This window comes from Ictalurus punctatus, chromosome 7, assembly GCF_001660625.3.
Source record: "Ictalurus punctatus breed USDA103 chromosome 7, Coco_2.0, whole genome shotgun sequence".
Classification (NCBI taxonomy): domain Eukaryota; kingdom Metazoa; phylum Chordata; class Actinopteri; order Siluriformes; family Ictaluridae; genus Ictalurus; species Ictalurus punctatus.
In genome coordinates, this window is record NC_030422.2 from 3,648,866 (window position 1) to 3,674,391 (window position 25,526).

Sequence of the window (25,526 nt, forward strand, 5' to 3'; positions counted from 1 at the left end):
TATGGACACACACAAAAAAACATTTTTTGTGTCAAGTTTACATACAATTAACGTGAACAATAATGGCACATAGAAAATGTTTGGCCGGCATATAATGTGAGGTTGAATAACCGGCCATCAGAAAAATTTAGTTGGAATCTGTGCTTTCCCTGTGACTATAGAGCGGACAAATTCGCCTCCACACCACACGGTGGCAGCAGAATAATATCTCTGTGGTCCGTCCCGGTTGAAGTTGTTCTTCTGCGGTGGATTGAAATGTGTAAAAACAAAAAACAACAAAAATAACCTGCAGGTTGTTAACAAATATCGTTTCAGTAATAAACGCTAGAGTTTGGTTGCGCGGTTCACATTCGTTACCGCTTTTAATGATAATTCTCCGTTGAACGTGTTAAACAAACAAAAACCCCGTCTGGTGGTAACAACCAATGTGACGACTCTTAACTCATTCTTTGTGGGTTAACTGGCTAATACATAAAGCAGCTAGCTAGCTAGCATTACCCGCCCGGATGCGGTGAAAGCGCCTGGGGAAGTTAACGGCAGCGCAGCTTTTTGCTACGGACGGGCCTCGAAAAGGAGTTCGGAGGCACACTGAAAGATGTCAGGCTGTCGGCAGCAGCAGCAGCCCGGTGCTGCTTCGGGATCTGTACCGGGAACGAGCTCTGCGAGTACGGCAACTCCTATCATTGCTAGTAACGGGGGGAGCAGCGCTAATGCTAATGGAAGTGGCATTTCTTCACGAAGTCTCGGATCCGGGAGCGAGGCGCAGCTACTGGGCGCACAGAGACCCAGTCTATCCGGCTCCAACTACAGCAAGAAAAGACCTCTATATAACGGTCTTATTAATCCATATGAAGATAAGAGTAATGATTTTGTGTGGTGAGTATCTCAACAGCTCCTTGTGTGACTGATAAGAAAATAAAAAGAAAAAATCAGAATCCAAACGTCGTATCTTGGCAGTGAGTTGCAGCAGCTACTGAACTAGCTCAACTCACTGCTTATCACTTAGATCCTTATTCTGTAGAAAACCCTGTCTTCTTTTTTTTCTAAAACATGTTCGATCGACATTATTTTCCTGTTTACAGCAAGTATTTTAGTTGTGTATTAATGCCAGCTAGTAGTAATGACCCTACTCAGCTCGCTAACCAGATATTTACATTTATTCATTTAGCAGACGCTTGGAAATATTTCCCCAAAAACTAACGACATTTTCGAAACAAACAAACAAACAAACAAATAGGTAGAGACAGAGATGATTTACTCGGGATACTGCAGCGGTGTGTTTTAAAGTTAGTTGTGTCTAACTGATATTGTTTGAATAATGCCACATTTCATTTTGTGCAAAATATGCTCGACCACCAGTTCACCCCATTTAATAACTGACTAATGCCACTTTCTTTGACTTTCAATGAAAGTCAGCTGATCGAGCACTTTGTGTATTTGTACACGCCGCCTCCGGTGGAATATTATGTTTAGGGAGTAATTAGGCCCATCTTTATTTCTGATTGAAGTGAACATATAGTGTACATCTCATTTCATTCCCTGCTCAACTGCAAGGTTGGAAAGCTGGTTAAACTGCGTGTCATGTCGATTTAGATTTTCTACATTGTTGTCCGTGTGTGTTTAAGACTATCCATTTAAATAAACCAAAAAATAATAATAAGAAGAAGCTTTTAGTGTCTGTGGATGAACGCTAAGTACTTCCTCTTAAATTCTCTGTTTCAGTCCCATATGTTTTGACATGATAGAGGAAGCTCATATGACTAAATGTGGTCACAGTTTCTGGTGAGATTTTAAAACCCATTCTTTTACTCTTCATGGCTATAAAGAATTCATTTTCGTGAAGTATCACCTTCGTAATTGATGTGGAGTTCTTTCTTGCCTTTTGCCTTCAGTTACAAATGTATACGGCGGAGTTTAGAGGACAGCAACAGGTGCCCGAAATGTAATTACATTATTGACAATGTGGATCAGCTGTACCCCAACTTCTTAGGTGAGTGCATCATGGAACTTTTTTTTTTATGTATTTATTTTTTTTACACTCTTAGTTAACTCTTTCTTACTATCTATCTATCTATCTATCTATCTATCTATTAGTGTTTTGTGTTTAAAAAACAAATAAAAAAAATTTAACCCAGTTCTCTATGTTCTATGAAGTGCTCGTGGACACCGGCTGTGTCTCCGCACGGAAATACATTTCTATTGCTTCGTCTCTTTCTCTCGTGTGAGTGATGTCAAAGGCATCTTGTGATCTGATTGCACAGTTGACTTCTGGAGGTGGTCTGGGACACGTGTCCACATTGTATTTGTATTGTGAATGGTAATGCATCCTGATGTGTCCCAGACAACATCAAAAGATCACCTAGTCTCCAGTGTTTATCCATGCTATTGAGGCACATAATGGATTGATTTGTTCATTTGTCTCCGGGTTGATTTCCTTTTTAATATTTGGTCTGTGACTTGAGACATTTTCCAGACATTATATATAATATCTCAATTAAAAGTAAAACACTTCTATTAGAAGTTAAAAGCTCCAGAACTCTCCCTTGTTTAGGTTGCCCAGAAACTAGTTAGACTTAAAAAGTGGTATCTAACTTAATTAATATGATACTATTTGGCAACTATCCAGTTTGCTAGTTAAGTAGATAAGTACTAATGGAGTATCCTTTTCAAACAACTTTTCTAATGTGGCGTGCCATGTTTGTGCCCTAGATAAAAAGTCAGCTAATCATCCCTGCACGATGTTCTGTCCTTGCATCTAAAAGATATTATTCCAGGCTAGCATCTTTATTTACTGGTGACCTCTTGTGTTTGTTGTACTAGCAAGAGAGAAATTAATTTGACTGTTTCACCAGTGTCATCCTGTGCCTGAGTGATCCTCGTTTAGAAATGTTTACATGTTATCTGTACCTTAATCCACCTAGTGAAAATCGTTACACCAGCTGACAAATCCCTGCCACTATGTGTGTATTGATTCAGAAGCACCTCTATAGTTGCAAACTCGCATCGCGTCACCAGCAAGTGCTGTATAATATGGTGAATCTCCTGCTAGTCCCACTGGGTTTATTTCATATTACATTCTACCCAGAAATACAGGCTTACGGGTGGCGACATTCTAGCGTTTTATTGTTGGTTATACAACAGTGCATTATCGTGCTTGATTGCGTGTAAAAAAATTCATGTCGATGAATTTTTGCAAACTTACTGTAGGTGATTCTCAACTATAGTAGCAGCCCTAGACTTACTGATTGGTAGGTACAAAGACTGGTCACATGTGTGGTGCAATCTGGGAAAATCTGTGAAATATAATTTAGCTGAATACTGGCGAATGGCCAAAACATCCACAAATGACAAAAAAATAAGGACTTGACCCAAGTTGGGATTTCCTGTCTGTAACATGCTTCGAACCTCTAGTTTAAGAAAACATAAACCTATTTCACCGTAGGGCTGTAGAAATGACCTTGCCTATGCTTTCTGCAGGAATAGGGTTAGGTAAATAAGGTGCCAGGTTACCCAAACATGGCTGTTCATCAGTCAGGCTGTTTAAAGACTTAAGTTAAGTTGCTAGCTTGTTGGTTAAGTGTGATTTCCTCATGCAGTAAATGTCATGCTTGCGTCATGATGTTGTTTATGTGCCATAGCGTAACGAACGTTAGTCTAATAGATGCAGTTTGTAAGCAATCTAAATACTAGCTGTCAGAATATCTGTGGCTCATGCACCTTTGCTACACTGTAGAGGTGGCATCAGAAATGCATGCAAAAAGTAGAAAATATCCACATTTCACCTTGTTTGCATGCTGCCATGAAAAAGGGGTTTTTGCTTGCTATGGCTAATTTAAGGATATCAGGAGGGCATTAGATCAGCACATACAGGCTACAGCATGGATTTTGCATAATTTGTTTTGCAGTTAACGAGCTGATCCTCAAGCAGAAACAGAGATCCGAAGAGAAACGACTAAAACGGGACCACCCTGTAAGTGTGTATCAGCATGTCCTTTCCATAACAGCGCTGGAGTTTGTTTCAGACATGTATCGTGTATGATGTTTTTTAGTCTGAGAATACTACTGAAAACTAAAAGACGCATTGACATACCTATATTTTGGGTAGATAAAATCATAATGCGGTCTGTATTTGAGTAATGTGATGGGCAGTAATTAATGTGCTGTGTTTATAGAATGGAACCAAATGGCAGTTTTTCCAGGATGTTCTTGGCACAGATCAGGAGCATCTGGATTTAGCAAATGTCAACTACATGTTGGAACTGCTGGTGCAGAAAAAGAAGCAGCTTGAAGCGGTTGGTATACCTTTTTTAAGGCGTTTGATTGAGGTCTGTTTTTTTTTTTTTTCTTGAGTATCCAGGTCATTTTGAAAGGTCATAGGGTCAGTGACCTTGTCTGATCTTAGGACCATATTAGTTGGTGGTGAAATGGACAAATTGTTGTCTTAAAGGTCACCACAATTGGAAATGATGTGACACAGTACCAGTACATTTACTTTTACCTTTATTCTGTTGGGATGTGCTTTTATTCAGACAGACTGCAAACACACAGAATTAGGTCTGGGTAATGTGGCAATCTTATATCATCATATGGGTAATTTCATATCTTCGAAATGATGTATGTCACAATGTATTACACAATATATATTGCATAAGAAATTTCGTTTCTGGTCAGTGGCTTATTTGTCGTAGCCCAAACCACATCCAAACAAAAGAAATCCCTCCATCTTTTTAGGTACAAGTTCCGTGTCTATAAGTTGGACTGATGTCTGAGTGTTGTGGGGAGTTTTGCTTTGTGTTACACTCCTCCATGCTTGTCTTTTTTTAAAGTCTGTTCTCACGCATGTATTTGTTTCTACAGGAATCACAAGCGGCTCAGCGTCAAATCCTGATGGAGTTCTTGAAAGAAGCTAGGAGGAATAAGAGAGAGGTAGTTGTGATTCACATACAATGCATCCATTAGTTCTCAAACATGGCAGTAACATAACAGGAGATATGACATTGTTCTTTTCTTGCATAGCAACTGGAGCAATTACAGAAAGAACTGAACTATTTGGAAGAGGACATAAAGAGTGTTCAGGTAAATTGAAATTGTTGAGGAATGGAATTGTGGTCATTGTTTGATAGTTGTACTATTTTTAAGCTCATAGCTAGGGATTGTCTCTCTCTAGGACATGAGTGGGCTGTACTCACCAGTTATTGATATGGACCCCAATTTGGACAGCACTGTTCCCCAGTTTGGAGAAGCACACTCTCCTGCACCCAGGTAAGGCTAATCAGACCCTGCAGTGAAAAGAATACTTACATACTGTACTTAAACTAAAGACTACACATCAGGGTATTCACACCAAGACAGTGAAGGTTATGGGTAAACATACTTCCCAAATCTTACCAAATACTGTGAAATGATAATGAATTCTTGATTAAGCAAACCTCAGGTGAAATATATATATATATATATATATATATATATATATATATATATATATAAAACCAGAACACAGTGGAAGACGGGGTGATGCATTTCAGTGAAATATTGCCACAAAGTATTTTTAACGGTAAAACCCAGCCTGAATTAACTGGGTCATTATAAATAAGAGATGCACTGATGTATTGGCTGATAAAGGCTATTTTTCATGTGATCGGCCGATAGTTTAAAAACATGCGATGATCAGGGCCGATTATATCCTGTCAATCAAAAGAGGGCGGGAAAACACATGGGTTTGGTGCTGTGTGTAAAGATGATGTCTCTTGTGTGGAATGAGGACCAAAACTGCAGTGTGTAATCTCTGCACTGATAAAATTTTACACCGGACGCTGCAGCAGTGAAGCGGGAATTTCGGGTCGAGTCTTTTTTTTTTTTTTTTTTTTTTGCGGTGCTACTCGCACTGAATTAAAGGGCCAGTACACCGCTGAAATATTTAAATGAAGATGAGTTGACAAGAAAGTAGTATATATTGCACAGAAAAATATTTGTAGAGTAGTGTATTTCATATCCAGTTAATGTTCATATATAAAAAGTTGATATTATAAATGACCCGTTTGATGCTCAGTGATGAAGTAGAAATGCTTGTGTGTGTGGAGAGTGAATGTGAGACGAACAGGAGGTTTTTAGAATTCAGTCAATGTTAATATGAATTAATAACTTTCAATAAGTTAATAATCTTACTTTAATCTTCAGAATTGAGTTCATGTGTTCATGTTCATTAGAGTAATGTGTTAATGTTTATGAGACCAGTTACTGTGAAACAACTTGTTGAAATGGAGAGAATAAAGATTTTATTCGCATTTCTTTCAGAATTGTGGAATTAATTATTATTCATTTAAAAGAAGGCATAAAAGGCAGAACTATCGGTTATCGGCTGAGAAATTTAGTATCGGTGCATCTCTAATAAATACGCTATATGGCCAAAAATATGTGGACACCTGACCTTCACACTATATGTGGGTTTACAAAGACATTTCAGGCAATTGTGTGCTTCCAACTTTGTGTTGACTGTTTGGAAGAACTCAAACTAAACCTGCAATGGTTATCTGTTTAAAATCCCAGCAACACTACTTCAGCTGGTACTCCCGTACCACTGCAACACCTACTAAAATGTCATGACCTTGACTTAGCATGGTTCAATCACCTAAATAACGTCTGGAATTCCAGCTCTGACTGTTGATTAATAACAAAGCTATCGTCAGTTAGCTGGCTAGCTTGCTGACTTGCAGTTGGCCAGTTGAGCATGCAAGCCGGTTGAGCAGGGGAAGGGGAGAGGCACCTGATGCTCATACTCATAAGTTGCTCATAAGTTCCTGGTTCCACCTTTGCCTCTGGCTTGCTCATCAAGGATAACGTTATACATTTTAAATTTATATCTGGAATTTATGTATTTCTGTAAAGCTGCTTTTTGACAGTGTCTGTTGTTAAAAGTGCAATGCAAGTTAAATTTAATTGAACTCCTACACTTCAGGACATTTTCAGAATTGCATATTGATAGTCTGTACTTTTAGCAAAATGTAAATGTTTGTCTGATTGCATTCCCAACCCCAATATAGTAAAAAAAAAGAAAAAACAAGTTTTTTTTAACAAGTTATGGATTTAGGACATTTGCAGCAGCTGAATCAAATATATAATCATATCTAGAATTTGAAATATTGTCTGAAGAACAAAGTAAGAAAAATAATCTAGATAAAGAGAATTGTTGTTTTCTAATGCAAAATACTTTTTTCCAGCAGTAGCATCATTGAGCCCACTGAGTATATCCAGCCTCCGCAGTTTGGAGGAAGCTCACAGGTAAATTTCCTAATAATACAAAAGTCTTACATTATTCCTAGTTTAGATTGGCACATTATGAGTTCTTTTTCATTACAGAATATATTTACACGAGAGTCTTGACCATACTGTTTATGAAATTTGTCCAAAAGGGTAAAAGACAGACGTCATACAATAGCACTCTGGCCTCTCGGAGAAAGAGGCTAACCGCACACTTTGAGGACCTGGAGCAGTGCTACTTTTCCAACAGAATGTCTCGAATCACAGGTGAGCATGCATATTTCTTAAAGCGCCAGTGAGTACAGCCTTAGGTTGGTATACTTGGTACTGTTGGCTCCGGAATTATAGGCACCCTTGATGAATATTAGGTTATGAAAAATGTTAGGGTTAATTCTTACACTCGTACTGAAAAGGGGAGAAATCTAACCTTTAATTGAACTTGTGATAAGACAAAGAAAAAACACTCAAATATATATTTTTTAATGAAACACGTTACAATTATTGGGAACCCTAGAAATTCTTAACAGTAATGTATGTAACCGATGCATGTTTTCATTTATATTTTACTTTTATTAACTCCTTTAAATCTAAATTAAGACTAGTATTTAATTTTCTTGAGAGAACAAATTAAAGATGGTAAACAAGGCAAAAATGTGCTCATTTCAAATCCATCTGTGTCCAGTTGTATGCTTGCACAGTAAAGATCACTGACTTTGGGAGTTCTTACTAAAGACGTGCCCCTAAAGCGTTGAGATGAAGTTGTTGGGAGCAAAAAAGCTGGGGAAGGTTATAAAAAGGATCAGCAATGCTTTGAACCTTCCTAGGAGCTCTGTGAAATCTATTATAACAAAGTGGAAAAAACGTGGCACAACCCAGACGCTACCAAGGTTAGGCCAAACTGAGCACCCAGTCAAGAAGGGAAATTGTAAGAGAAGTGTCCAAGAGGCCAGATACGCCACTGAAAGAGCTCACTGGATGAAATAGGAGAACCTGTGCAGACATCAACAATGTCATCGGTTTGTCACAGTTCTGGCCTCTGTATGAGAGTGGCCAGAAGGAAGCCACTTATGAGAGGCTAACATAAAGGTATGTTAGAAGGCATGTGACAAAATCCGAGCTCTTTGTGGTCTGATGAGACTAAAGATATTTGGTCTAAGGGCAAAGCATTATGTTTGGTGCAAACCAAATACAGCCCAAAGCCCTGGACACACCATTCCTACAATCAAGCATGGCTGAGGTTCAATCAACAAGAGATTTGTATTTATATCTGAAAATTTAGGTTCCAACAGGAAAATGAACGAAAGCACAGGGTAGAAGCTACAAAGGAATGGCTTGAGGGGGAAAAAAAGGAGGTTTGTTATGGAATGGCCGAGTCAAAGATTTTCCAATTGAAAATCTACGGCGTGACCTGAAAATTTCTGTTCACAAATCACCATCTAATTTGAGTTAGAGAAAGTATGCATTGAATAATGAAAGAAAACGTGAAAATCAAAAGCTCATTGAGACAATGGAGACAACCCAAAGCTGTAATTTCTGCTGAAGGACAATGCACCAAGTATTAAATATCAATTAAGGTGTGTGTGTGTGTGTGTGTGTGTGTGTGTGTGTGTGTGTGTGTGTGTGTGTGTGCTTGCCATCCACTTTATTAAGAACACCTGCACATTCATGCAGTTGTCTAATCAGCCAATCATGTGGCAGCAGGGCACTGCCAAAAAAATCATGCAGATACAGGTCTAGAGCTTCAGTTAATGTTCACATCAGAATGGGGAAAAACTTTGATCCTGTGACACTAACCGTGGCATGGTTGTTGGTGCTAGATGGGTTGTTTTGAGTATTTTAGAAACTGCTGATCTCCTTGGAATTGAACAAACAGTAGAGTTTACACAGAATAGTGCGGAAAACAAAAAAACATTGAGTGAGCAACAGTTCTCCGGATGGAAATGCCTTGTTGATATGAGAGGTCAGAGGGAATTGGCCAGATTGGTTCAAGCTGACAGAAAGGATATAGTGGCTCAAATGAGCAGTCTTTACATCTGTTGTGAGCAGAAAAGCATCTCAACATGCACAACACATTGAACCTTGAGGTGGTTGGGCTACAACAGCAGAAGACCACATTGGGACCACACTCCTGTCAGCCAACCACAAGAATCTGAGGCTATCATGGGCACAGATTCAGTCAAACTGGACATTTGAAGATTACTGGAAAAATACCTCCCCTTCTCTTTTCCCAGTGTTCCAACTGTCCAGTTTCTGTGAGTCTGTGCATATGATAGCCTCAGATTCTTGTTCTTGGCTGACAGGAGTGGAACCTGATGTGGTCTTCTGCTGTTGTAGCCCATCCACCTCAAGGTTTGATGCATGGTGCATTCTGAGATGCTTTTCTGCTCACCACAGTTGTAAAGAGTGCTTATTTGAGTTACTATAGACTTCCTGTCAGCTCAGACTAGTCTGGTCATTCTCCTGATCTCTCTCATCACAAAGGTGTTTCAGCCTGCTCTAGAGACTGTTGTGTGTAAAAATCCCAGGAGCTCAGCATTTTCTGAAATATAAGAGTCCATCTGGCACCAATACAGAGTCACAGAGATCACTTTTTTCACGATTCTGATGTTTGATCGGCAGCCCATCCTTTTTAATATAGCTTATTATTAAAATGGGAGATGTATAGTTTGTAGTAGTAAATGATTTGACGGATGAATATTCAGATGAATAATCTGACAACAGTGCATACATGAAACATGCAGTTTTAGTCTTGTGTTTGAATATAAGCCTGTACATACTTTTTACAGATGACAGCAGGACTGTTAACCAGCTGGATGACTTTATGGAGTGTCTCTCCAAATTCACACGTTACAACTCTGTACGCCCTCTGGCCACTCTGTCTTATGCAAGTGATCTCTACAATGGTTCTAGTATTGTTTCTAGGTAAGTATTTCTTCATATACACCACCTCATATTGGTTTTATTTATTTATTTATTTATTTATTGGCCAATGTTGCTAGTAAGTATTGAAGGTAAGTATTTAGCAGCCAGAGCAAAGCTTGAGTTCCTTCTACAATAATTGGAGCCATTCAAGAGAATAAAAATGCTTAAGCGATTCCACCTAACCTGTTGAAGAAACCACGCACCTTTCTTGTAACAAATCATTCTCATACAGTTGAGGCCAAAAGTGTACATACACTTAGACTAAAGATATTCATTTCATGTTACTATACATTCACAGTTTATATTTATATATATATATATATATATATATATATATATATATATATATATATATATATATATATATATATATATATATATATATATATATATATATATATATATATATATATATATATATATATATATATATATATATATATATATATATATATATATATATTTACATATATATTTATATACACTAAAGCTGTCTCTTTAAACAGTCTGGAACAGTCCAGAAGTTTATGTCATCATTTTTAAAAGCTTCTGATTGGCTAATTGCATAATTTAGGAGTTCATAGGGAGTGTACCTGTGGCTTTAAAAGGGCCAAACTTTAGAACCAGTGCCTTTTAACCCTTGATACTATGGGAAAATCCAAACTACTAAGCCAAAACTTCCAGAATAAACTGTTCCTCCACAGGTCCGTTTCCTTCTTAGGAACAATAACCAAACCACTGAACGCACCACAGTACCAAAAAATTGTATGCAAATATAAAAAAAAAACAAATTGTCACACTGCATCGTATGGGAAATTAACTCTCAGGAATTAACAAACACAGGAACTGGTGAAGGATTTGGAAGCATCAGATACCAAAGTATGTGCAACTACCATTAAGAGAATCCTGCATCATCATGGCAATAATTTTCCTTCGTATGGGACTGTGTAGCCACAGACTGTTCATTTTGCCCATGCTGACCCTTATCCACTGCTGAAAGCACCTACAGTGGGCACGTGAGCATCAGAACTGGACCATGGGCTAATGGAAATTCTCCTTGTCTGAAGAAATATGTTTTCTTTTTGCATCATGTGGACAGCTGGGTACCTGTGTGTCTCTTATCTGGGGGAAGAGATGGCACCAGGATGTTACTTTAACATTTACCACCTACCTGAACTTTGTAGCAGACCAAGAACACCCCTTCATGGCAGTGGCATTCCCTATTCCCTAATGGCATTGGTCTCCATCAGCAGGGTAATGCACCCTGCCTCATTGCAAATTGTTCAGGAATAGATTGAGGAACATGACAGGGTTCAAGGTGTACACTTGGCCTCCAAACTATCCAGACCTCAATCTGATCAAGCATTTGTTGGATGTGCTGGACAAATGAGTCCGATCCATAGAGGCCCCACCTTGCAATTTACATGACTTAAAAGATCTTCTGCTAAAGTCTTAGTGCCAGATACCACAGCACACCTTCAGAGGTCTTGTGGAGTCCATGTCTCATTGGGTCAGAGCTGTTTTGGTGGCACAAGTGGGACCTACACAGTATTTGGCAGGTGGTTTTAATGTTATGACTGATTAGTGTATAGTAACATGAAATGTATGGGGTTGTGAAAAATTGAGTTTGAATGTCTTTAGCTTAGGTGTATGTAAATTTGAGGCCTCAACTGTATATAGATTGCATTTTTTTTTTTTTCTTTGAATTTCTCGCAGTCTCTGGGAACCACAGTTTTATATAGATTAGTTCGTTCTTGTTTTCAAGTTGTTACGTTTAATTGTATCAGTGACTACCCAAGGCTTGTTATATAACCTATTTGAGTAGCCAACTTTAAAAAAAAAAAAATTGTTTTCATTAACAAATCATGAAAAATGTCTTAATGTGTGTGTACATTATGTATTTGGTTATATTTGTGGGGAATGGCATCATTCTGTGGAAAATATTATAGGAGAAAACATATTAAGACACCTAGAATCAGTCTAGAGTAGCCAGTCAACCTACCAGGATGTTTTTGGGAGGTGGGAGGAGACCTGATAACCTGGAAAAGACCCTCACAGTTACATGCACGACACAGACAGTAACCTGGGCTCAGGATTGTACTTCCTTAGATTAAACTCCAATAACAGAATGACTTCTTAACAATATCTTAATCACAAAATTAAGACATGGCAATTAGTGATCATAAAATCATCAAAGCAAACATTAGCTATGCTACGTTAAAGAACATGCAAAAAAAAAAAAACATAAATCAGGATCTCTTATTGTCTGCAACATGGGCAATTGAAAAGGGCATAACTCTGAACAATTCAGATCCACAAAAGAAATGGAAGTGAGCAAATAAAGAAACTTGAATTATACCTTAAGACATGCAACCTTTTAACACTTGTAACATCTCTTTACAGCATTGAGTTTGACCGTGACTGTGATTATTTCGCCATTGCTGGTGTCACCAAGAAAATTAAAGTTTTTGAGTATGGAACAGTTATCCAGGATGCTGTGGACATTCATTATCCTGTCAACGAAATGACATGCAACTCTAAAATAAGGTGCAACAATTCTCTCGGTTCACATAAAAATATTTCAGGTACACTGTCAAAACATAACTGATGGAAATCCATAACCTCTCTCTCTCTCTCTCTCTCTCTCCCCCCTCAGCTGTATTAGCTGGAGCAGCTACCACAAGAACCTGTTGGCGAGCAGTGACTATGAGGGAACAGTGATTCTTTGGGATGGGTTTACAGGGCAGAGGTCAAAGGTTTATCAGGTACATTGCCAACCTAAGTAAAATATTCTGTATGCATTGATGGTCAGCTGTAGCCACGTTTTTTTGATACTTTAATCATAGTGTATAGTCACTGTAGTGATAGTGTAGTGTCAATTTTGGAATTGATCCAAACAGGATCAAAGTCAGAGCAGAGTCAAATGTCCTGTTTGAAGTATATTTTAAAGATATACAGTGAGGGAAATAAGTATTGAACCACAATTTTTTTTTTCAGTAAATAAATTTCCAATGAGGCTGTTCACATGGAATTTTCACCAGACATCAGTATTAACTCAAGAATCTGCAAAAAATCTGCAAATATAAAGAATTCACAACATTCAAGTCCATAAATAAAGTTATGAGTAATAAAGAGGAATGACACGGGGGGGAAAAAAGTATTGAACACGCTTAGAAAAAGGAGTTCTCCAAGGCAAGGAACCAGCTGAAATCTGTAAGTAATTATACCTCCTATCTGTGCAAATTAATATCAGCTGGGTTAGTAAATTGATGGTCTATAAAAAGGGTTTTCGTTACCAACGTGTCACAGAATGAACATCTCACGATGGGTAAAAGCAAAGAGCTCTCCCAAGACCTTCACAACCTTATTGTTAAGAAACATATTGATGGAGTCAGTTACAGACAAATTTCAAAACTTCTGAATCTTCCAGTAAGCACCATTGGGGTCTTTATCCACAAGTGGAAGCAACATCACTCCGTCATCAACCGGCCACGCACAGGAGCTCCTCACAAGATTTCTGACCAGGGAGTCAGAAGAATAGTCCGAAGAGTAGCCCAAGAGCCAAGGACCACTCGGAAAGAGCTCCAGAAACACTTGGAGGCAGCAGGTGCCATCGTCACAGAGAAAACAATAGGCAATGCACTCCACTGCTCACGCTCACCACGCAAGACTCCATTACTAAAGAAAAGGCATGTCGAAGCTCGTTTGAAGTTTGCTACAACTCATTTGGGCAAGTCTATGAAATACTGGGTGAGTGTAGTCTGATCAGACGAGAGCAAAATTGAACTTTTTGGTTGTCATACTACACACCATGTTTGGAGAAGAAATGGCACTGCATCTCACCCTAAAAACACTACACCAACAGTGAAGTTTGGAGGTGGAAGCATCATGGTGTGGGGCTGTTTTTCATCACATGGTACTGGCAGACTTCATATAATTGAAGGAACAATGAATGGAGCCCTTTACCGGGAGATTCTTGAGAAGAATCTGCTGCCATCCACCAGGATGATGATGAGACATGGGTGGACTTCCAGCAGGACAACGATCCAAACATACAGCAAAGGAAACTCTCAATTGGTTTCAGAAAAAAAAATCAAAGTGTTAGAATGGCCCAGTCAATCATCTGACTCTAATCTAATTGAACAAGATTTAAGGACAGTATGTTTAGAAGAACGGACCAAAATTACACCTGAACACTGCGGCCCGTTAATTTCTTCATACAGGAAGTGTCTTGAAGCTGCCATTACAACCAAAGACTTCTCCACTAAGTATTAAATACATTTTGGTTAGTGTGTTCAATACTTTTTTCATGTGTTATTCCTCTTTATTACACATAACTTTATTTATTGACTTTAATGTTAGGATTTCTTTGTGTGTGTTGATGTCTTGAGTTAATACCAAAGTCTGGTGAAAATTTCATGTGAATAACCTCATTGGAAATGAGAAAAATGGGAAAAAAAATGTTGATGCGTTCAATACTTATTTCCCCCACTGTATCTGGCATAGAAATTAGTAACAAGAAGGACTAAACTTCTTGCAGAGGCATCTCCATTGATTCCTCTGGCGTCGGGTTCTACGTGTTTAAATGTCTATTTCTTTTTTTGAGGTACTGTAGTAGTATAGTAGCGCTTGTACTATAATCTTAATGACATCTTACTAATATATCATACTTTCTCTTATCACACTACTTTTTTTCCCCCTAATTTCTCCATCTGGGGATTAATATAGTATGATCTTATCTTATCTTTTTGGTATCTTTGAAACCTATTCTTGTGTTATAGTTCATTTCTTGTGTATATAAAATCACATCTAATTAAATTCTTTGGGATATTTTTCTAGGAGCATGAGAAGAGATGTTGGAGTGTTGATTTTAACCTTATGGATCCTAAACTTTTGGCTTCAGGCTCAGATGATGCAAAAGGTGTGTAATTGATAATAATAGTTAAAGATCGGGCTGGCCGATTTTCACGATTAATTTGGTTAATTAGAGTTACTGTGTTAACGAGATCTTCAAAATGTTCCAAATGAGTGTACTTTTGTATATATATATATATATATATATATATATATATATATATATATATATATATATATATATATATATATATATATATATATATATATATATATATAAAAAATACACACACATTTTTTTTTTTGTTTGTTAAAACTTTCGTTTAACAAATACGAAGGAAGAACTATCTTAACCGTTCATAAACGCCTCCTCCGGCCTGCACTACTCTCAAGTACTGCAACCTTAGATAAAAAAAATTAAATAATGGCAAGATAAACAGGCAGCACTTCGCTGAGCACTGAACTCATATTAGCAAAAGATTCAGCTATCACTATAGAGATACGTATTTGGTACAGGTTTGAAAAGTCAGATGTACAAGTTTATGTAAAATATAATGCTGCATTACATCCTAAGTGGTCATTCACCCGTTGGAATAACGTCATTTTCCACCTTGGCACATTCAACAGACGAAGTGGGGAAACTGGATACCCCCAGGTCCGTATTTTATTAGCAACAAGCTAAGCAGTTAACTCGTCAGAATCAGAATGAGCTTTATTGCCAAATATGTTTACACACCCACAAGGAATTTCTTTGCGCCAGGAGATCCAGTACAGAAAAATCCTAGTATGAGTGATGTATATAGTTTCTTTCTCAAACAGCGAACTGTTTGGTCAGTGTTTTAGGTTTAACAAACAAATATGTCTGTATGTTAATTAATCTAAAGCTAATACTTGCATATACAGTATAACTCATTTAAACGTAAGAAGTTATACTTTGTTTATTTCTGATGCTGTGTGCAACCATACTAATTTGATGTCACTCTGTGGAACGGGGAAGGAACTCTGATTTGAGAGGAATACTCCAAGTTGACTTCTTAGTTTTGGTGGCGTTTGATGTCACAAAAGACATGGTTCCCATTTACTCTGTTGAGAAAGAAGGGTTTAGTAAGTTGTGCAAAAATATTAACAGCTATAGAACAGTGCAGATAATGTGCAAATATCATTTTTTGTTTTTTTAATAAGAATGATTGTTTGCACTATTTTCTATAGATGGTGCTGTTACTATTTTTCCAAAGTACATTCTAATAAGTAAATAAAAATCTTTATAAATATATTGTATAATTTTTCAAAGGCATTATGTAAAAACAAACAAACAAAAAATTTACTTGTAATTGACGATCATTCATAAAGTTGAAAAAAAAAATCAGTTAAAGATAAGATTAAAAGATTCGAATATTTATTGCTCTACTGCTGTTGAATAAATAATCAGAATACAACTTTTTACTTCCCTACAGTCAAGTTGTGGTCCACTAACCTGGATAACTCAGTCGCCAGCATTGAAGCCAAGGCCAATGTGTGCTGTGTCAAATTCAGCCCAACATCTAGGTATCACCTCGCGTTTGGCTGTGCAGGTATAGTACTCGTTTGGATGTTCAGTGCTACCTAGAGATGGCACAATGCACCTTGTTCTTTTCCAGTACCACTCTGATACTTTACGTACTAAGCATTAAAGTGAGCGATTTTAAAATAAAATTGGATTTATTTAAGATAACCAGACTGCTCAAGCACACTACAGAAGATATACATATTGATGTCATTTTTGTCATTAACATGACAAAACCGCACCTTTTGTATATTCTTATAAACTCTTAAAATATTTATACTGGATTCATTCTTTATTTTTCCCGATGGCTGATCTTGGCATTTTATGCCATTATGAACACAATGCCAATACAGGGTTGGTTCCAGGTCTAGTGCTACCATGCACCGAGTTGCCAGTCTTTTTACATGAGATTGATTTGCATTGCTATAAATTGGAAATCAGTTCATTCTTGCTGTGATGATACATATAATAATTCCAGTCTTTTACAATTCTCATTTTTCAACTAATTCTTCATTTTATCCACATCCACAGACCACTGTGTCCACTACTATGATTTGCGGAACACTAAGCAACCCATCATGGTCTTCAAAGGTCACCGCAAGGCTGTGTCCTATGCCAAGTTCGTCAATGGAGAAGAGATTGTGTCTGCGTATGTATATGGCATGGCTAAACCTTACTTGAGCTGTATAATCATTTTTAAAACTTTAAACAAGGTCTGTGTCGGACTGTTGTAGAGGTCGACCGATAGTGGATTTTACCGATAACCAAGTTGGGCAGTACCTGCTGATTAACCAACCGATTAAAATTGATGGTGAATGAAAACATATTACCTAAAGTAAGATTACTTTAGTGATCTTAAGTGACTACCCCATGGAAATGTGCTGTACTTTTTAAAATGAAATAAATATATAAACATTAATATATTAACTATTAATAAATATTAAAGTAAATAAAAGATATATAGCAAACTGAACCAAAAAGTTCACCATAAAAGACTCCAAATAGCAAATAAAAAATTGAGACATCCAAAATGAATCAACACACACTTCAAATAACACAACTAAATTGGTCAGTGATCACCTCTAGAGGCTGCTCTCATACGGTATAATGACAGCGGACCCTTCGCCTCCGCTTCCGCAACAGATGCAACTGGGAAAAACTGTCGGTGGGAATTTTTGCTGATAACCGTTCCAGCAGTGCTGATTAATTGGCTAAATCAGTCAATTGGTCGACCTCTAGACTGTAGTTGTTCAGACTTGTTGGCAAGCTTAAAAAAGCTGCGCTGAAACATAAGCATATGAATGAATGTGCAGTTGCTGTTTTCCCACAGCTCCACGGACAGCCAGCTAAAGCTGTGGAATGTGAACAAGCCCCACTGCCTGCGCTCTTTCAAAGGCCACATTAATGAGAAAAATTTTGTAGGTCTGGCCTCCAATGGAGACTATGTAGCATGTGGTGAGTTATATACAACCCCTTATAAGACTCAACTGTTCTCTTGCCACTCTTTTTAAATTCCTGTATTCAGGAACCCAGAACAAGCATAAAATCATATTTTATTTGCCACGTCCTTTCAAGATATGGCTTTTATTCTAGCTTTTCAATGACCTTTACAAGCTATGCTGATTTAGTATCAAACTTTAATATCTTGCTTCCTTAGGATTTAATACTAATTAGCAATGGCCATGTTAAGGAAAAATATTGAGTATACATTTTTACGTCTTAATTGATATCGTCACTCCAGGAAGTGAGAACAACTCCCTATACCTGTACTACAAGGGGCTCTCCAAAACATTGCTGACCTTCAAGTTTGACACTGTGAAGAGTGTTCTGGACAAGGACAAGAAGGAAGACGACACTAACGAGTTTGTCAGTGCCGTATGCTGGCGGGCTTTACCAGACGGGGTAAGGTTTCCGGGTCCGAGTTCATTTTTGCTCACTTTTGCTTGTTTTTTTTTTTTTTTTTTCCCCCCCAGGCTTTTCCAAAAAGCAAATGTGTAACAGCAGATGATGGCAAGTTGAATTGGAGCCATTTTATTTCATGAATTTTTGCGCATTATGGCATAATTCTTTATTTATAATTAATTACATATTTATAATAATTTTTGGAAATCTGTGGTTGTTAAGGTGTCTGTTTTGTTCAGATGTAGTATTTATTCTGGAGAAGAAAAATCCTTGTCAGCATATCACGTCTCTCCCTGTGATTGCTAAAGCATTGTTTTTTCTACACCACAAAATGGGAGGCAAAAAGAGCATAAAAAAGCAGCGATAGTTGAAAAGAAGAGTCTGCAGAGTGAATGAATGCATATAACCGCTGTAATAAAGATGACAACATGAACAAACTTTTCTTCTAGACACTCCATAGCGTTAATTGTAACTATAAATGGTTTAAAAATACATGTTTGTTAATAAATAAAAGGGATAATGACAGAATGTGTCATTATATTTACATGGAATAAACAAAAAATTATCCTTTTAGTAGGTGTAACGTATCTTTAGGCCACCTATCTGGCCAAGGTGAGCGTTGTTTCCCAAAAGTCTAAAGGCTGCAACAAGTTTTGGGTACCCAAATCCAGGAAACTAAAAGAATGCTAACTGTCTCAAATAAATCTTTTAACAGTGAATGGTTGTATGTTTTATGTGTAGATATGCATGTTAAGAGTGTAGCCAAAGTATTAGTATATTCTTTTGTGATCGCTCGTCTTCTCTGATGACCGACCCCTTTCTCAATTTGCAGGAGTCCAATGTGCTGATTGCAGCCAACAGTCAAGGAACAATCAAGGTTGGTGATTAAATTATACTACATGCTTTTTCTTGTTTATAATCATCCACATTTTATTTCTTTCCCTACAGTCTATCTATTCCATACTATTATTCTAAATTTTGGTACTTTTTCCTCTCACCATATTCTTAACCCTTGTGCGTCAATAAAAAAGTTACATATCTGATGGAAGGTCCATGTCCAAAAACTGTCATAAAAATATTATATATTGATATTTATTTCCACTTTCACCAACGTATAATTACCAAACATTCATTCATTTTCAGAATTGTAACCCTTTAAATGCTGGTTTGTTTACATAATGCCACAGATTATTTATTTTATTTTATTTTTTTTATGAAAAAAAGAAAAATAGTTGTTGTTTTTCCATATACTAAATGCTAAGCTGAATTATTTTCCTTTGATTATTACAGTCTTTGATAAATCAGTGATTAACAACAACATTAATTTTTATGCATTCATATTTTTTATGCAGTGTCAGATTTTAAAAGCACCTACGACTCGGGTCCGTAAAGGACTAAAATGTCCATGTCAAAAACTGTCAAATATTTTATATATATATATATATATATATATATATATATATATATATAATTTTATTTATTTATTTATTTATTTGTTTATTTATTTTTTTCCCCCACTTTCACTGACTCACTTCTGATCATAATTACCAAACATTCATTAATTTTCAGAATTTTAACCTTTTAAACACCGGTTTCTTTACAAAAATCTTCAAAGCTCAGTAACCTTCTTTGGCTCATGTACATGGTGTGGGATTTGAGATTTCCAGTACAATATCATTTCTTTCTTTCAAACTGTTCACACACATACAAACCACAACGCTGATATCCATACAAACACACACACACACACACACACAAAATTATAGCTGCATCATTAATTCAGTTGGTCTGCGGCGCTCTATAATGCAGCAGAATAAATGAAAAGGAAAAGCATGTATTTTCCCCCCCAAGTTAAACCTGAGAAAATACTACACATTTCAGAATAAAAAAAATTCAATGTTTTGAAACCTTTTCAACAGAATAAAAGCCTATTAACACAGAATGCATGATTTTATGTTTAAAAGTCACGGGGATTAAATATTGCCGTTTGAATGGGTTTCAATTGGGACATTTTGTGTCCTTAAGGTCCTGAGTGGAACTATTTTGTGTACCTAGTTTAAAATGGATTTATGAAAGCAAATGATGGTGAAATATTACAATTCCAATAAAAATACACACCTTTTGCAAAATTTATGATGTTTGCATTAACACAGACAAAATGATTAAAATTAAATTTATGAAAAAGACAAATGTCCATAGTGACGCACAGTGGTTAAAAACTTTTTTGTCCATTTTCGATACTGTTCTCTGTATTTTTGTACAGTACTTGCTCTTCTCTTCTACTTGCGGAACCGTTGATGTTTCATGTTGAAAACACCTGTATTATATTTTATATTGTGGGTATAATCACTGTGCTAACAAAATTAAACAGAATGTGCCATGTCAGTCAAATTCTCATTCTGTAAAAGGTGGTTCCAGGTGAATAAGCTAGTGAATGCTGGCTTGTGAGACTAATTCCATCTGGAAAATTTAATCATTCTTCAACAAAAATTTAAGAGCTTAAAACGTCTTTTGAAAATTGCCTCACTTGCTCATTTATTTTCAGTATCCACTTTGTCCTGTTCAGGGCTGTGGGTCCTTTGAAAGTTCTGGAAGTGGGTCCTAATTTTGGAGCATGTGTATGAACCATATTAAACATCTAGAACTGTTTTCTTATTCAAGTGTTTCTTCTTCTTAAAGGTACTCGAGTTAATTTGAAGGTCTACTAGAAACAATCATCAGATGCTTTTGTCAAACCAGAGGAATATTTCAAACGGAATGTGACGGAGCTCAAGTGGGGGGGGGGGGGGGGGGACACCGGACTCGAACACTGATAAGACAAAAAGACGTGTGCTCCAGTATCAGGACCGTTTGAGACCTCCACAGAGTGGATGTGGACATTTCTGGTGGAAAGTAAATTGTGACTCTACTTTTAAAAGCCTCTTTTGGAGTAAAATGCTTATTTAAAGGCATTAATAAACAAAGACCAAGCCTTCAGTGGAGGCAAATGTGACAAAAGTTAGAGCTATGTGAGTACAAAGCCAAAGCACAAGACCAGAACACAATGAAATGCTTTTTGTTGTACAAATAATCAATTGCTACATTATTCATTCTTTTGAGCCTGTAGTATCCATATATTCTGGTCGTTTGATACAGTGTCTGTCTATAAAATTTCCACTCTGTTTGGCTGATGCCACTGGACTCTCCAAAATAATTACTGGGCCTTCTTCAGTTGATATGTTGCTTATGTCAAGGGACCTCGAGATTTGACTGCCTCATGCAAATAAGGCAGATTTCCTTTAAGATGCTTTGTAGGTCGTGTGGAAAAGAATATACTAAACTGATTTTTAACTTTAATGTCATTAGTTGCCATGACTTCCTTATTCTTTTCCACCTTGTGGACATATTTTGTCCAACATGGGGATGAATACGATGTTATGATGACACTATGTATTCTCTGTTGGGATTATTTAACAATCGCCCAAAAACATTGCTGCTCTTTTTATCATTAAATTTCTGTACAAGTATTATTTATTTTTGTAATTTATAGAAACTTTGTGAACTTCACACCCAATTATAGAGTGTAGGTTTTTTGGAGCTTGGACTTATGTTGCATCCCAGTAATTCCCTTTTTGTGTACTCATTCTATGATTTTAACCCATTCATTTGAATGAATAAATGATTCTCTTTGCATCTTGGCATTGATTGTTTGTCTTAATCACATTTATCTACCAGAGCGATCATGTTTGGTTAGATATTAAAGAAATCACACGTCCTTTGTTTTGTATTATTTTGTAATTGTCTGTCCAGTGTAATTTTAATTTTGTTTTACTACGTTTTGTTAGTTATTGAAGTTCTGTCAAAATTTCATGATTGTAAATTCCTATGTAGCTCTTGAAAACAAACCACAACGTTAGCCACGGTGAGAAGTGTATAGTAAACAGTACATTATTTACCCTCTTTAAGTAAGACTGCAAAGTCATGCTGTGTGACCGCTCCTGTGGTGGACTTTGAATGAAGAGCAGTCATCTTGCAGTGAATTTTTAGTGATTTTAATAATGTTAACTGCAAACACACCTACAACAGACCATTTCTAAACATTAACATTAATATTGGTTCATTGGAAATATAAATGCAGTAGTAATGTATAGCAATTTAAATGGAATGGTGTTAACTGCCCTGTAAATATACTTTCCACACTTGTCACCTTGTGTGATAAGATTACTTATGCAATTTGCGTAATATAGGCAGCTCCAGAATTAATGGCACCCTTGGTAAAGATTGGTACAAAGAAACCCATATTTAAAAAACTTAACAAAACGGCGTGTTTTCTTCCAAAATGTTTAAGAACTCGTTGAGTTCCTTTCTGTTTCAGTGGGGTATAAATGTGTGGTGAGACAGAGGCCAAATTCCTTCAGTCATTCATCAACATGGGGAAGATTAAAGAATATTCTAATTCTATGAGAGTGTTTTGACCTTCATAAGGCAGTCAATGACTACAAACAAAATCACATTCCTGAAAATGCCCAAGTCCATTGTTAGGGCAATAATTTAGATTTTTTTTTAAAAAAGAAACAGAGCTGTAATAAACCTGTCTGAAAGAGGACACGCATGTATTTTCCCTCCACACAGTGATGAGGATGGTTAGAATAGCAACAATTTCTCAAGGATCAGATTAGCAGAAGATAGCAACATTAGGGGGGGTCACCAAGTCTTCAATTAAACATTACACATGAAAGTTTGGTTATACTAAAAGCAATATAATCTCCATTGTTAAGTACAGTGTAGTGCATACAGTCATGTGAAAAAATAAGTACACCCCATGGGAATTGTTGGTTGGGTTTTTTTTTTTTTGGCTTATTTGGACAAGCAAACATTTGATCCTCTTTGAAACAGTGCTTATTAATAAAGTTGATGCACCCAATCAAATGACATAAAATTGACATTTTGTAGGAATTTTCAGTTTAAAGGAACAAAAAACATCATTCACATGGAAAAAGTAAACCCCTACATTTATCACACCTTCAAATTCATAAAGTTTGAATCAGTGATTAGACCCTGCTACGGGAGTGCATATAAATATTTTATTTATATTCCTCTCATATCTAGTTTCCGGTGTTCCCTTTGTTATTGAAGTGTGTGGTGTCATCATGTCATGGTCTAAAGAGTTCTGTAAGGCCTTCAGAAAAAGGGTTGTGGATGCCTATGAGTCTAACAAGAGATCTCAAAATAATTTTAAATACCTTACATTCCACTGTAAGGAAAAGTATCTACAAATGGTGCCGATTTCAAACGACTTCCAATTTGTCCAAGACTGGTCATCCCAGCAAATTCAGCCTGAGAGCAGACCGTCTGATGCAAAAATCAAGTCTCCAAGAACCCCTAAATTTCATCACTGGATCTGCTAATAAGTCTTGCAATGGTTGGTGTCAAAGTGCACGCTTCCACAATCAGAAAGAGATTGCACAAATTTGACCTGCATGGGAGGCATGCTAGGAAAAAGCCTTTGCTTTTGCCAATGAGCATATAGGCAAAGACCAGGCCTTTTGGAATAATGTGTTCTGGACAGACAAATCAAAGATAGAGTGGTTTGGCCACAGTAACAGCAGACATGTTTGGCGCTAACCAAAGACAGCTTTTCAGGGGAAGCACCTCATACCAACTGTGAAGCACGGTGGTGGAAATGTTATGGTTTGGGGTTGCTTCACTGCCTCAGGGACTGGACAGCTTGCATTCATTGATTCAACTATGAATTTCTGCATCATATCAAAGAGTGCTTGAAGATAATGTGAGGCCATCTGTCTGAAAGTTGAAGTTGAACCAAAAGTGGACCTTTCAACAGTATAATGATCCTAAGCCAGTGGTTCTCAAACACCCTGGGGGGCTACTCGATGGTGCTGGGGGGGGCGCTGCATAGAAATTCTAGAACATTATTTAAAATATATATATAATTGTACCTGTTACTGTTAGCCACACACTCATAAAACCTAAGTTAATTTAAAATGGATAAGTTTTAGAGTATGTAGTCTCTTAGCTGAGAAAGTTAATACTAAAATAAATTTTGATGACTCTGGGGGACCATAAAGGGATGCATGCTACACAAGGGGGGTCTCATGCTGAAAACGTTTAAGAACCAGTCCTAAGCACACTAGTAAGTCCACCAAGAAATTGAGTGTTTAGTCAAAGCCCGGATTTGAATCCCATTGAAATGTTGGGGGGGCTTCTGAGGCTAAGGGTGTACTTACTTTTTCCACAGAAGAATATCACATCTAATGATATTTCTATTGAATAAATGACTGAAAAAGCTAATTTTCCTTGTGGTTTTGTTCAAGTATGTCAACTTTATTAATAGGCACCGTTCATTTAAAATATGTTAAAAAAGCCAACAATTTCCATGGGGTGTATTTACTTTTTTTTCACACTATGTAGATGGTGTTGCGATGCTGTTTCTCCTCCAGGGGCTCTGGGAACCTTCTTAGGATACATAACATCATGGACTCCACCAGGAGATTTTAAGTCAAAATATGTCTCTGGCAAAAAGCTACAAGAGTATATTGGTTAGATCTTCATGGATGCATAAAACAATGTATTCATGACATCACAGTGTTGTCAGGAACAAGGGTTTGTTGGAGAATCTCCAGCCACAAGTTGAGTCATGTCCTCATTTACAAAAAATACTGCATAAATGTATTATGCTGGGCTTAAGTATATAATGTTTCTAACAATTTTTGTTAAAATATGAAATCATTTATGTAGTTAAAGGATTTATATGTAAAAACTGGTTATACTATATTATAGTATATTATATATATGAATATGTGTATATAGGTTTACATTTTACAATAGTGTCTTTGCTGTTTGACTTTAAAATCAATGTTTAAGGTTTGAAAGGTTTTTATTTTGATTTAAAAAAACATGAGTTTATTTGGTTTATTTAGCAAAGAAACAAAACGAGAAGAAAATATCATTATTGATATTTTATCTTGAATATACAGTATTATACCTGCTGTTTCCATAACTGCAAGCAAGCAAGCAAAGCATTGGAAATGTGGTAGTCAATGTCTAATAA

General features: G+C 36.8%; 1 protein-coding gene across 2 annotated transcripts; it reads left to right on the forward strand.

Moving 5' to 3' along the window:
- The first annotated feature begins 225 nt into the window (after positions 1 to 225).
- cop1 (COP1 E3 ubiquitin ligase) lies at positions 226 to 22,150 on the forward strand. Of its 2 annotated transcripts, none has more exons than XM_017472830.3 (20): positions 226 to 876; positions 1,723 to 1,782; positions 1,893 to 1,990; positions 3,906 to 3,970; positions 4,173 to 4,292; positions 4,858 to 4,926; positions 5,017 to 5,076; positions 5,168 to 5,262; positions 7,218 to 7,278; positions 7,410 to 7,524; positions 10,044 to 10,179; positions 12,583 to 12,726; positions 12,836 to 12,944; positions 15,019 to 15,100; positions 16,488 to 16,604; positions 17,108 to 17,225; positions 17,907 to 18,031; positions 18,318 to 18,478; positions 19,311 to 19,355; positions 21,158 to 22,150. In XM_017472830.3, exons 1-20 carry the CDS (start codon positions 596 to 598, stop codon positions 21,173 to 21,175), a joined length of 2,079 nt encoding a protein of 692 aa, XP_017328319.1. In that variant the 5' UTR covers positions 226 to 595; the 3' UTR covers positions 21,176 to 22,150. The 2 variants fall into 2 exon arrangements, with proteins under 2 accessions (XP_017328319.1, XP_017328321.1); XM_017472832.3 differs by having other exon boundaries at positions 7,221 to 7,278.
- The last annotated feature ends 3,376 nt before the right edge of the window (positions 22,151 to 25,526 follow it).